This window comes from Salmo salar, chromosome 29 (assembly GCF_965601325.2).
Source record: "Salmo salar chromosome 29, fSalSal1, whole genome shotgun sequence".
Lineage (NCBI taxonomy): Eukaryota > Metazoa > Chordata > Actinopteri > Salmoniformes > Salmonidae > Salmo > Salmo salar.
Window position 1 is genome coordinate 22,277,868 of NC_138319.1, and position 13,690 is coordinate 22,291,557.

General features: G+C 42.5%; 1 protein-coding gene across 2 annotated transcripts in view; it reads left to right on the forward strand.

Moving 5' to 3' along the window:
• Positions 1-13,690, forward strand: part of LOC106590335 (piezo-type mechanosensitive ion channel component 2) — a 156,157-nt gene that overhangs the window by 82,520 nt on the left and 59,947 nt on the right. For both annotated transcript variants that reach the window (XM_082970741.1, XM_082970742.1), the window contains exon 5: positions 2,281-2,443. In XM_082970741.1, coding sequence (XP_082826867.1) covers positions 2,281-2,443 — 163 coding nt within the window. The remainder of the gene's footprint in view (positions 1-2,280; positions 2,444-13,690) is intronic.

Below are 13,690 nucleotides of genomic sequence, written 5' to 3' on the forward strand. Positions count from 1 at the left end.
ATATCCATCTACTGCTTGTGGCAGTATATCCTGTCTAAGGAGATATCCATCTACTGCTTGTGGCAGTATATCCTGTCTAAGGAGATATCCATCTACTGCTTGTGGCAGTATATCCTGTCTAAGGAGATATCCATCTACTGCTCGTGGCGGTATATCCTGTCTAAGGAGATATCCATCTGCTGCTCGTGGCAGTATATCCTGTCTAAGGAGATATCCATCTGCTGCTCGTGGCAGTATATCCTGTCTAAGGAGATATCCATCTGCTGCTCGTGGCGGTATATCCTGTCTAAGGAGATATCCATCTGCTGCTCGTGGCAGTATATCCTGAATATCCTGAGATTATACAGCCATTTCTTCTAATACCATCACAGGTGCCCAACTGCCATTGGCCTCTTGGGGAGAGGTTCCTGTGCAATGGCTACCTGCTTTTTAAAAGGGCCTTCCTTGACGCCTTCAAACTGATAACAGAATCCAATTCACTATCAGTCTTTCTTCCCTACCTTTAGACTCGGTCATCCCTTCCTAACTGACTGTTTACACACTAATATGTAGATTTGTTTTTTCTTGTTTGACCTTGCTCTTTTTCGGAACGTCATCACTAATGTTAAGCTCCTTGTGCTCTCCCACGGTGTCCCTGGCCGTATGTCTGGTGATGTCTTGGTCCCACCCCGATCACACAGTCTCCCAGAGTGCATTGCACTATGACTCACCAGAAATACCAGCCTCCTGAGCTGTCTTTGGTTCATAGAGGGTGTACTGTGTTGTGTGCTCCCACCGCGGCCTCTTATGAAAAGCTCCCTACCAGCCAGCAGCCAGCACTGCGCACCCACACTCCCAATTCACTAATAGAAAATGTAGCTCAAAAGGTTCCTCTGAAAATGTAACTTCAGCTGTTTTTTAACTTTTCTTCTCTCTCACATCTGCCTAGTGTTGCTGCTCACTGCTTTGAACCTGAGCAAATAGAAAAGTTGAGAATGACGCTTTTCGATTGAAATTGGGGTTGGGGTGGTGGCATTGAAAGAAGGCCATGGTAAGGATTGGATGGTTTCATTTCATTTGAGATGTTTTTTGGGCCAATAGAGGGGGACCAGAGTTGGGCCCACTGTAACGGACACAGCACAGCATACACTTCCAGAGCATGGGAAATAAGAACCAGCCGGACCAGCGCTGTAACAGGGAGGACAGTGAGAATAACCCACGCCTTTTCTGTGGAACAAAATGTTTTCAGTGTATTTTAAGAGGCTAGCGCAGTGCACTATTGAGCAAAGGGCACCCGTAAAACTTCATTTCCTCTCAGGCGTTATTTTAGCTCGAAGGGGGTTTTGGAAGTTTGAATGCACATTTTTTATGACATTTGTTAAAAATGTAATACAGGCCATGCTTTTATTGGTGTGGGTGGAGAAAGGCCTGTAAAACATTGTGTATAGTACACAATGTATAGTACACAATGTATAGGACACAATGTATAGGACACAATGTATAGAGACGATGTATAGTACACAATGTATAGGACACAATGTATAGGACACAATGTATAGGACACAATGTATAGAGACGATGTATAGTACACAATGTATAGTACACAATGTATAGGACACAATGTATAGGACACAATGTATAGAGACGATGTATAGTACACAATGTATAGACGATGTATAGGACAATGTATAGTACACAATGTATAGACCGGCTGTACTTTGACGTTATATAGCCATTTCCTTATAGCTACTTTGTTTACCTTTACATTTTTTATTTCCTCACTGAGCCTCTGATTTACTTCAATAACCAATCCACCGTATTTTGTGTGAGAAAACAATCCCAGTCAACAATATTGGAATATGAATGAATGTGATTGGCCTTCCTTTTGTTACCAGTCAGGTATATGAGGAAATACTGCACCCATATATTTATAGAAGAGGAATTCAGACTGTAAACTATTTAACGATTACTCTACTTTGTTATGATCCATAAAAGCCATTAAGAGGAATGTTTTGCATTATATATAAACTAGCTCTTAACCACACCACGTTGTGTTTACCATCGTCTCGTGGTAAAGACATAGATTGTAAATGTACAATTGAAGTATAATTGGTACAGTTTTTATTTTATCAACGCTGGCGTCAAATCTCGACACTCAACTTACAGGAAACCTTATAAAACAATACAGTATAGGCTACTGCATCTGAAAAGAACAGAATAACACTCAAAGCATTTATCCTCATCTCATCTATCCTGATTGGCTTACAATTTTTCCTTGTTTCTCTCTGTCCGTGTGTGCAGTGTCCGAGGTGCCGATGCAGGAAACGGCATCCGTGTGTTCATCCCAGACATCGGCATGTTCGTGGCGGGCCTGGTCACGTGGCTGCTGTGCCTGAGTCTGGAGGAGAAGCAGCAGGTGAAAGACACGTCGCAGCAGCACAACGCCAATTGCGAGCCAGATCAGGTGAGCTCATCATCTCTCTACAGACAAACGTTGGGCCCTGGTCTATTTGGATTTAGATGGGAACCCTAAACCCTAAACCCTAAACCCTAAACTCCCAACACCCTTATCAATGTCTGACGTAACACAGCACAATACAGGCCAGGAACTTACAGAAGAGTAATGATAAGACTAACAGAACCCGAAGAAACAAATACTTTAACTTTGTCTTGTAAAGATCAACTCACTCCAAAATCTCTGCTGTCCTCCGTCTGTCCTGTTCCGATATTTTGGGGTAAAATTGGGCTTACACTGAACTTATCTGGGGCTAGAGTAGAGAATTCCTGGGGCAGTTTGGTTACCACAACAGAAAGTTGTGCAATCATAGGCAATCAGTGAAAGTGTAAGCTCTTAACTCCTTAACATTACATGCTAATCCTCAGTAATCCAACCAAGGACTCCACCCTTCCTCATCTTGGGGATATGTTTGGTCATCAAAACACACACACACACTGTCTCCGGTGCTGCTGGTCTCTCAGAGCATGGAGAGCTGCAATCCGTCTTCCTATTTTATAGCAGGGGGGCTGTTGGCTGCTCACTTCCAGGTGCACTAAATTAGACCCTGCAGCTCCGGGAGAGCGTAATAAGTGAAGTACATTACTGTCTGGATGAATACCAAACAGCCATCATTTGTGTGCGTGTGTGTGTGTGTGTGTGTGTGTGTGTGTGTTTGTGCATGTGTGTGTGTGTTTGTGGGGGGGGGGGGATTTTTCCCAGGACTGTGATTCTCTCTTTCCCTAGTGAAGGGGGACTACTGCTGTGTTTGATCAGCCTCCCTGAGCGTGTTGGAAAGCTTCTTTCCCTCTGGAGCCACTCTGTTGTTCTGGCAACACACACACACACTGGTGGAGCCTGTTCATCTGGCAGAACACCGGCCACAACACAGATGTAGGCCTAGATGAAATGCCTCGGAGACGAGATAGCTGTTGTACAAGTGAGAAGCGAAAGAGAGGGTGGGGATAGGTTAAGGTCAGTTGATGAAAAACACAGCAACTCTCTTGAAATGGGTCTTGGGTTGGGTCTCGGCAGCTAAAGAGATTGCGTTCGGCAGCCGAACAGGAAATTGGGGGGCTTTGTCATATTCCTCAATGCGGATGTGAATTTGTCTTTGTTCATTATGTTTTGTGGGTGATGGAGGGGTCATTCCAACAATGGTTACCGTATAAAATGGGTCATTCCAACAATGGTTACCGTATAAACGGGTCATTCCAACAATGGTTACCATATAAATGGGTCATTCCAACAATGGTTACTGTATAAAATGGGTCATTCCAACAATGGTTACCGTATAAATGGGTCATTCCAACAATGGTTACCATATAAATGGGTCATTCCAACTGTGGTTACCGTATAAATGGGTCATTCCAACAATGGTTACCGTATAAATGGGTCATTCCAACAATGGTTACCATATAAATGGGTCATTCCAACTGTGGTTACCGTATAAATGGGTCATTCCAACAATGGTTACCGTATAAATGGGTCATTCCAACAATGGTTACCATATAAATGGTTCATTCCAACTGTGGTTACCGTATAAATGGGTCATTCCAACAATGGTTACCGTATAAATAGGTCATTCCAACAATGGTTACCATATAAATGGGTCATTCCAACTGTGGTTACCGTATAAATGGGTCATTCCAACAATGGTTACCGTATAAATGGGTCATTCCAACTGTGGTTACCGTATAAATGGGTCATTCTAAATGTATATTGCTGTACAAGACTCTAGATATCTAGATTTAGTTGACCATGTGGTTTTTACTAAAGTTGAGAATCATCAGTCTAAAGGATTCTTTCGGGCAGTGGATAATTAAGTAGTGTTGCACCAGCTAAACATTGCATTGATAGACCCAATTATTAATGCAGTAAAAATGAAAAGCATGTAATCTTATTGTAACCATTTTATGGCATTAAGTTCAGTCCTTGGAACTGTTTGAACTTGATCACTTGATTCAGTTTAAGAGCCCCTTATTGTAAAAAATCTTGGTCTCCACCAAGCGGTTCTCCAAATTAAAGTTATGACAAACGCCTGATGTTCTTTTTCCCTCCCTCAGAATAAGAATGTTGTGTTTCTCTCGGCAGCCGTGAAGAAAAGGTCATATTTTTGTAGTCACTTCATTCGGCTGTTGGCTAGTTGGGGAACTGTGAACACGTGTCCAATTTGGGCCCTTTGGTTCTTGTTGTAGCTTTGTTCTGCTGGCCAAGACCATAGCAGAGAGAGTGACACCCATACAGTGCATTCAGAAAGTATTCGCACCCCTTGACTTTTTCCACATTTTGTTGTGTTACAGCCTGAATTTAAAATGGATTGAATTTAGATTTTTTTTGTCACTGGCCTACACACAGTACCCCATAATGTAAAAATGGAATGATGTTTTTCAAAATGAATTACAAATTCATTAAAAATGAAAAGCCTAAATGTTTTGAGCCAATAAGTATTTAACCGCTTTGTTATGTCAGGCCTAAATAAGTTCAGGAGTAAAAATGTGCTTAACAGGTCACATAATTATCTGTAAGGTCCCTCAGTCGAGCAGTGAATTTCAAACACAGATTCAACCACAAAGACCATTGAGGTTTTCCAATGCCTCACAAAGAAGGGCACCTATTGGTAGATTTAAAAAATGTATACAAAATAGCAGACATTGAATATCCCTTTGAGCATGTTGAAGTTATTAATTACACTCTGGATGGTGTATCAATACATCCAGTCATTACAAAGATACAGGCGTCCTCCTAACTCAGTTGACGGAGAGGAAGGAAACCACTCATGGATTTCATCATGAGGCCAATGGTGACTTTAAAACATTTACAGAGTTTAATGGCTGTGATTGGAGAAAACTGAGGATGGATCAACAACATTGTAGTTACTCCACAGTATTAACCTAATTGACAGAGTGAAAAGATATTCCAAAACATGCATCCTGTTTGCAACAAGGCACTAATATAATACTGCAAGAAATGTGGCAAAGCAATTCACTTTTGCCCTGAATACAAAGTGTTATGTTTGGGGCAAATCCAATACAAAACATTACTGACTACCACTCTCCATATTTCCAAGCATAGTGGTGGCTGCATCATGTTATGGGTATGCTTGTAATCATTAAGGATTGGGGAGTTTTTCAGGATAAAAATGGAATGGAGCTAAGCACAGTAAAATCCTAGAGGAAAACCTGGTTCAGTTTGCTTTCCACCAGACACTGGGAGATTAATTCACCTTTCAGCAGGACAATAACCTAAAACACAAGGACAAATCTACACTGGAGTTGCTTACCAAGAAGACAGTGAATGTTCCTGGGTTGCCGAGTTACTGTTTTGACTTAAATCTACTTGAAAATCTATGGCAAGACCTGAAAATTGTTGTCTAGCAATGATCAACAACCAGTTTGCTTGAATAGTGGGCAAATGTTGCACAATACAGGTGTGGAAAGCTCTTAGAGGCTAACCAAGAAAGACTCACAGTTGTAATCGTTGCCAAAGGTGCTTCTACAAAGTGGTGTTAATACTTATGTAAATTAGATATCTGTATTTTATTTTCAATACATTTGCCAACATTTCTAAAAACATGTCTTCACTTTGTCATCTATTTAATCAATTTTGAATTCAGGCTGGAGCACAATAAAATGTGGAATCAGTCAAGGGGTATGAATACTTTCTGAAGGCACCCCCTCTCCTGACCCCTGGTGACCCTCTCGGTTCTGCTCATTGACTTTAACTTGAGTACCGTCTTCCACAATGCCTCGATTGATCCAAAGCTCCCTGGCACCTTCGCTTGGCCTTCGTTATGTGGCCCGTTCCCTGCAACTCTCTGTTTTTTTCTGCCTTCATTTGACACACACCAGCGTGCGTCCTGTTCCAAGGTCGAGCTGTTTTCGGCCATGTGGCTCAGACCAGCTTTTGCAAAAAGTCTTGGAGTCCTGCCTATTTTTTTCCTTATTCACTGATTTTGGCGTCTCCCCCTCTGTCTCATAGGCCAGTATTTGACCTGGCTGCTAACACTGCCTAGTTTCCCCCCCCCTCCCCTGTCTCATAGGCCAGTATTTGACCTGGCTGCTAACACTCTGCCTAGTTTCCCCCCCTCCTCCCCTGTCTCATAGGCCAGTATTTGACATGGCTGCAAACACTCTGCCTAGTTTTCTCCCCCCCTCCCCTGTCTCATAGGCCAGTATTTGACATGGCTGCAAACACTCTGCCTAGTTTCCCCCCCTCCTCCCCTGTCTCATAGGCCAGTATTTGACATGGCTGCAAACACTCTGCCTAGTTTTCTCCCACCGTTTTGGCATGTCATGTGTTTACTCTTGATGGTTTTCTCCTCCCTCCTTGACCCACATCTTGTTTTGCAATCATTGGCGTATAGATGGCCTGCTTTGACACCAGCCTGATTTATGTGGTGCCAGGGTGAGTCACAGTCATTACATGTATGGGATGCCTCTGAGACCGTGACACAGTGACAGGTGAGGCACCAGACTGATTGACTGGCAGGACACAGGAAACACAACATTAATATCCACCACCTAATGTCTTTTACTCTAAGTGGAGTGTGTGGTTCATGTTATGTCTGACTCTCTCTGACTCTGTGACATAAAAGCATTACCTTTATTAAAAAGATGCTCGGCTCCCAATGTTAGGCTCCTGTCTCCATGGGCACAGCTCTCCGTCTCTCTCTCTCTCTCTCGTTGGCTGTCCATCTGTAATTCAATAATTCACTTTGACTGAAATCTGAGGTCCATTTTTCATGCCTATTATTAATTGTAGGGATGTGTTTGTGTAATCCCCACCACTACTCATTTTGACTTTCTCTGTGTGTTAATCACCGAGCTGTCTAAACGCCAACCAACTAAACCCCAACCTACAGGCGTCGGTTGACGATTGGATTTTGAATTGAATATTTTATTAGGTTCGTTCATATCCTCTCTGATGCCGTTGGAATCGTGCGGGCCTAAACCGCAAGAACACATGCATTCGGAAAGTATTCAGACCCCTTGACCTTTTACACATTTTGAGACGTTACAGCCTTTTTCTAAAATTGATTAAATAATCTACACACAATACCCCATAATGACAAAGTAAAAACAGTTTTATAAAAAATAAAAAAGAGAAATACCTTATTTACATAAGTATTCAGACCCTTTGCTATGAGACTCAAAATTGAGCTCAGGTGCATCCTGTTTCCATTGATCATCCTTGAGATGTTTCTACAACTTCATTGGAGTCCACCTGTGGTAAATTGAATTGATTGGACATGATTTGGACAGGCACACACCTGTCTATATACAGGTGTGCCAAGCTTGTAGTGTCATACCCAAGAAGAGTCGAGGCTGTAATCGCTACCAAAAGTGCTTCAACAAAGTACCGAGTAAAGGTTCTGAATACTTATGTGAATGTAATAGTTCAGGTTTTCTTTTTTATAAATTAGCAAACATTTCTAAAATCCTGTTTTTGCTTTGTCATTATGGGGTATTGTGTGTAGATTGATTAAATGTTTTTTTTTCCTCTCCAATTTTAGAATAAGGCTGTAACCTACCAAAATGTGGAAAAAGTAAAGTGGTCTGAATACTTTACAAAAGGCACTGTAAACCTGCGAAAATCCTAATTCGTGCAACATTAGTCTTAGCTCAATATTTGTGTTGCGGCGGAATGTGCCGCTCACAGCACACCAGCACTTCCTAATCTTTGTCTGTTTTGCTCCCATTAACAATACATTTGCATTCCAGCGCCAGGGGAAGGAGACACATCTGGTTGACATTAGCTGGTGTTGTGTTTTCGACAGCGGCAGTGCTACATTTCACATTAACATTTTAGTAATTTAGCAGACGCTCTTATCCAGAGCGACGTACAGTAGTGAGTGTATACATTTTATTTTGTGCTAGGGTTACCAGACTCCTCTCTTTCTTACCTCTCCCTCTTTTTCCTCTCTCTTCCTGTATGTCCTTTCCTCTCCTCCTCTCAAGTTCTATTATCTCCTGTCCTCTTTCCATGCCTCTAGTCTTCTATAGTTTCCCCTGATCTCCTATTAACCTGTCTTCTCTTCCTCTCTTATCCACTCTGTATCATCTCTCACTCTGCTGCCATGTGCTTGGTGGATTGCATCTTCACCGCTCCTCATCTGGTGGCTCATATCTTCACCGCTCCTCATCTGGTGGCTCGTATCTTCACCGCTCCTCATCTGGTGGCTCGTATCTTCACCGCTCCTCATCTGGTGGCTCATATCTTCACCGCTCCTCATTTGGTGGCTCGTATCTTCACCGCTCCTCATTTGGTGGCTCGTATCTTCACCGCTCCTCATTTGGTGGCTCGTATCTTCACCGCTCCTCATTTGGTGGCTCGTATCTTCACCGCTCCTCATTTGGTGGCTTGTATCTTCACCGCTTCTCATTTGGTGGCTCGTATCTTCACCACTTCTCATTTGGTGGCTCGTATCTTCACCGCTTCTCATTTGGTGGCTCGATTTCTCACCGCTCCTCATCTGGTGGCTCATATCTTCACCGCTTCTCATTTGGTGGCTCGTATCTTCACCGCTTCTCATTTGGTGGCTCGTATCTTCACCGCTCCTCATTTGGTGGCTCGTATCTTCACCGCTCCTCATCTAGTGGCTCGTATCTTCACCGCTCCTCATCTGGTGGCTCGTATCTTCACCACTCATCTGGTGGCTCGTATCTTCACCACTCATCTGGTGGCTCGTATTCTCAGCGCTCCTCATCTGGTGCCAGTGAAAGAATCTCAGTGCCAGGACAGGGCTCCTGCTCCAAACTTGCCCCCTCTTCTCTCTCTCTCTCTCTCTCTCTCTCTCTCTCTCTCTCTCTCTCTCTCTCCCTACTCCCTCTCCCCTAATAAAAGCAGTGTGGGGAAGTGTTCTCTCCAAGTGTACAGCGTGTTGTGGAGTGGTAATGAGTTGGTATGTACCCCCCCACCCCACCCTCCCTTGGCATGGTCCTTTACAGCTGTATGACTCAGGGGCTAATTAGAACCTCACCACCATACTGCTCCGCTGTAGTCATCACACATGCCAATGTACAGGCTCACTGTGATGCTATAGCTAGTCCATGGACCTGTGCGCTAGTCTGTAGGCTAGTCAGTGGTAGTGAACTAGTTACAGATGTAGCTAGCTGATACTAGCTAGAAGCTACTGTAGGAAATGGACAAGACAATGGTGGCCGCTACTGATGCCTACTGAAACCCACCACTCTGATCCTAGACTTCACCCTTGACCCCTTACAGGGGGGGCTCCACCTATAGTTCACTCTGCCTTAAATCTAGGGGCCCCTCTTAGTTTGATATCTTTAGGGTGTAAGGTTAATGAGCCGCTATGTTACTGATCCCATATACAGTGCATTCGGAAAGTATTCAGACCCCTTGACTTGTTCCACATTTGGTTACGTTATAGCCTTATTCAAATTAAATAAAAAACTGAAATATCATATTAACATAAGTATTAAGACCCTTTACTCGGTACTTTGTTGAAGCACCTTTGGTAGCGATTACAGCCTCGAGTCTTCTTGGGTATGACGCTACAAGCTTGGCACACCTGTATTTGGGGAGTTTCTCCTGTTCTTTTATGCAGATCCTTGCAAGCTCTGTCAGGTTGGATGGGGAACGTTCTGACATGCACTGCCAACTGTGGGACCTTAAATAGACAGGTGTGTGCCTTTCCAAATCATGTCCAATCAATTGAATTTACCACAGGTGGACTCCAATCAAGTTGTAGAAACATCAAGGATGATCAATGGAAACAGGATTCACCTGAGCTCAATTTCGAGTCTCATAGCAAAGGGTCTGAATACTTATGTAAATAAGGTATTTCTGTTTTTTATGTTTAATAAATGTGCAAACATTTCTAAAAAACAGTTTTTGCTTTGTCATTACGGGGTGTTGTGTGTAGATTAATGAGTTTTTATTTTTTTATTTCATCCATTTTAGAATAAAGCTGCAACGTAACAAAATGTGGAAAAAGGCAATGGCTCTGAGTACTTTCTGAATGCACTATATGTGACAAGGGCTTTACTTTAGTTGAGATCAATTTTGTTGTAGCTGAGGAAAAATATTCTTGGCCATACCAAATAATGTGTCTAATTGCCTTTTAAAGCATTCCCCTTCCCATTGCCCTGTCCATGCAATGGTGCCATTTTTTTAAAGCTTATAAAAAATGTATTATACTGGTATTTTTATTGATGTGATAGTACTCATCACATCAAGTTATACAAATACACTGAGTGTACAAAACATTAGGAACACCTTCCTAATATTGAGTTGCACTCCCCCCCTTTTGACGTCAGAACAGACTCAATTCGTCAGGGCATGGACTCCAATGCTTTCCACAGTTGTGTCAAGTTGACTGGATGTCCTTTGGGTGGATGACCATTCTTCATACACACAGGGAACTGTTGAGTGTGAAAAACCCAGCAGTGTTGTTGTTCTTGACACAAACCAGTGCATCTGGCACCTACTACCATACCCCGCTTAAAGGTGATTTTTGTCTTGCCCATTCACCCTCTTGCCCATTCACCCTCTCAAAGGCACAGATACACAATCCATGTCTCAATTGTCTCAAAGCTTAAAAATCCTTCTTTAACCTGTCTCCTCCCCTTTGTCTACACTGACTGAAGAGGATTTAACATTTGACATCAATAAGGGATCATAGCTTTCACCTGGATTCACCTGGTCAGTCTATGTCATGGAAAGAGCAGGTGTTCTTAATGTTTTGTATACTCAGTGTAGCGCAATAGATCAGTGGACCAGTGGTGTCTTTTTTTGTGACAACATTTTGAAAAACATAGCAAAAGGTACATAACTACAAACTATTGATCATTTTGATCATATTTTAAAATGTTAATAATAATAACCTTAGTATAAACAGAAAAAGAAAACAAAAAATGAAGTGGGCCTCCACCCCTATTCTCCCATCCCCTTCCCCCAACCAGCTAACATGTCTCCATCCAGAATATGAGCTTTCCAGTAGTTGTTTATATATTATAGAGATCAGTCCTTTCGGGAGCTCATCATTTATCATTTATTTAGAAATCCCATCATTGGATGGTAGTTGGGATTCCCAAGGGACTCCATAGGCCAGCATAGCTGACCTAAGTTGTAAATATAGAAAAAAAAGAAGTTGCCTGGTAATGTGTATGTATCTTTCCAATCTTGGAATGCTGCACCATTTCTGTCCATGATATCGGCAAGGGTACGCATTCCACATTTGGACTATTGGGGGGATGCAATAGCCTGATATATTCTTTAATTGTAATTTATTCAACCCAGATGCAAATGCATTATTTTTAACAAAACCTTTGGTGACATCCCATTGAATCCGGAGGTCATCTACTGAATTTGTATTGATTATTATGAAATAATTTAGTTACATTTCAAATTGATCCCAGAATGTAGGATTATTTAGTAATGAATGTCGAAAAGCCAACTTGTAGCTCTTTTAGGAGATTCTAAAATGTGAAGTTGGCAGCAGTAAGCATGGTGGTCAGACAAGCTCATACACTACATAACCAAAAGTATGTGGGCACCTGCTTGTTGAACATCTCATTCCAAAATCATGGGCATTAATATAGAGTTGGTCTCCCCTTTGCTGCTATAACAGCCTCCACTCTTCTGAGAAGGCTTTCCACTAGATGTTGGAACATTTCTGCGAGGACTTGCTTCCATTCATCCACAAGAACATTAGTGAGGTCGGGCACTAATGCAGCATTCCAAGTCATCCCAAAGGTGTTCGATGGGGTTGAGGTTAGGGCTCTGTGCAGGCCAGTCAAGTTCTTCCACACCGATCTCGACAAACCATTTCTTTATGGACCTCGCTTTGGGCATGGGGGCATTGTCATGCTGAAACAGGAAAGGGCCTTCCTCAAACTGTTGCCATAAAGTTGGAAGCACAGAATCATCTAGAAGGTCATTGTATGCTGTAGCATTAAGATTTCCCTTCACATCGAATGAACGGGGCTAGCCAGAAACATGAAAAACAGCACCAGACCATTATTCCTCCTGTACCAAACTTGTTGGCGCTATGCATTGGGGCAGGTAGTGTTCTCCTGGCATCCCCCAAACCCATTTTTGTCTGTCGGACTGCCAGATAGTGAAGCGTGATTCATCACTCCAGAGAATGTGTTTCCACTGCTCCAGGGTCCATTGGCGGGAGCTTTACACCACTCCAGCCAACGCTTGGCATCGTGCATGGTGATCTTAGGCTTGTGTGCGGCTGCTTGGCCATGGAAACCCATTTCATGAAGCTCCCGATGAAAGTTCTAGTGCTGACGTTGCTTCCAGAGGCAGTTTGGAACTCAGAGTGTTGCAATGAAGGACAGATGATTTTTAATTACCCGCTTCATCACTCGGCGGTCCCGTTCTGTGAGATTGTGGCCTACCACTTCCGTTGTTGCTCCTAGACGTTTCCACTTCACAATGACAGCACTTACAGTTGATCGGGGCAGCTCTAGCAGGGCATAAATTTGACATACTGACTTGTTGGAAAGGTGGCATCCTATGACGGTGCCACGTTGAATGACACTGAGCTCTTCAGTATGGCTATTCTACTGCCAATGTTTGTCTATGGAGATTGCATGGCTGTGTGCTTGATTTTATACACCTGTCAGCAACGGGTGTGGCTGAAATAGCCGAATCCATTAATTTTAAGGGGTATCCACATACATTTGTATATAGTGTATGTCAAATTTCTATTTTCCTGATTAAATTATGGTTAGGCGCTAGCGGGACACCTGTCGACAACTTCCGGTGAAATTGGAGGGCGCGCAATTCAAATAAAGAATCAAAAAATGTTGGGATATTAAACATTTAGGTACATACAAGTGTCTTATATCGGTTAAAAGCTTAAATTCTTGTTAATCTAACTGCACTGTCCGATTTACAACAGGCTTTACAGTGAAAGCATGCCATGCGATTGTTTGAGGACGGCGTCCCACATCAACATATTTTGCCACTGGCACAGGCTTCATAAAATCACAAATAGCGATTTAAATATTCACTTACTTTTTGAAAATCTTCCTCTGATTTGCAATCCAAAGGGTCCCAGCTACAACATGTAGTGTCGTTTTGTTAGATAAAATCCTTCTTTATATCGCAAAAAGTCAGTTTAGTTGGTGCCATCGATTTGAGTAATCCACTCGTTCAACATGCAGAGAAAGGAATCCAAAAAACTACCACTAAACCTTGTTAAAACAAGTCAAAATATGTTTCTATTTAATCCTCAGA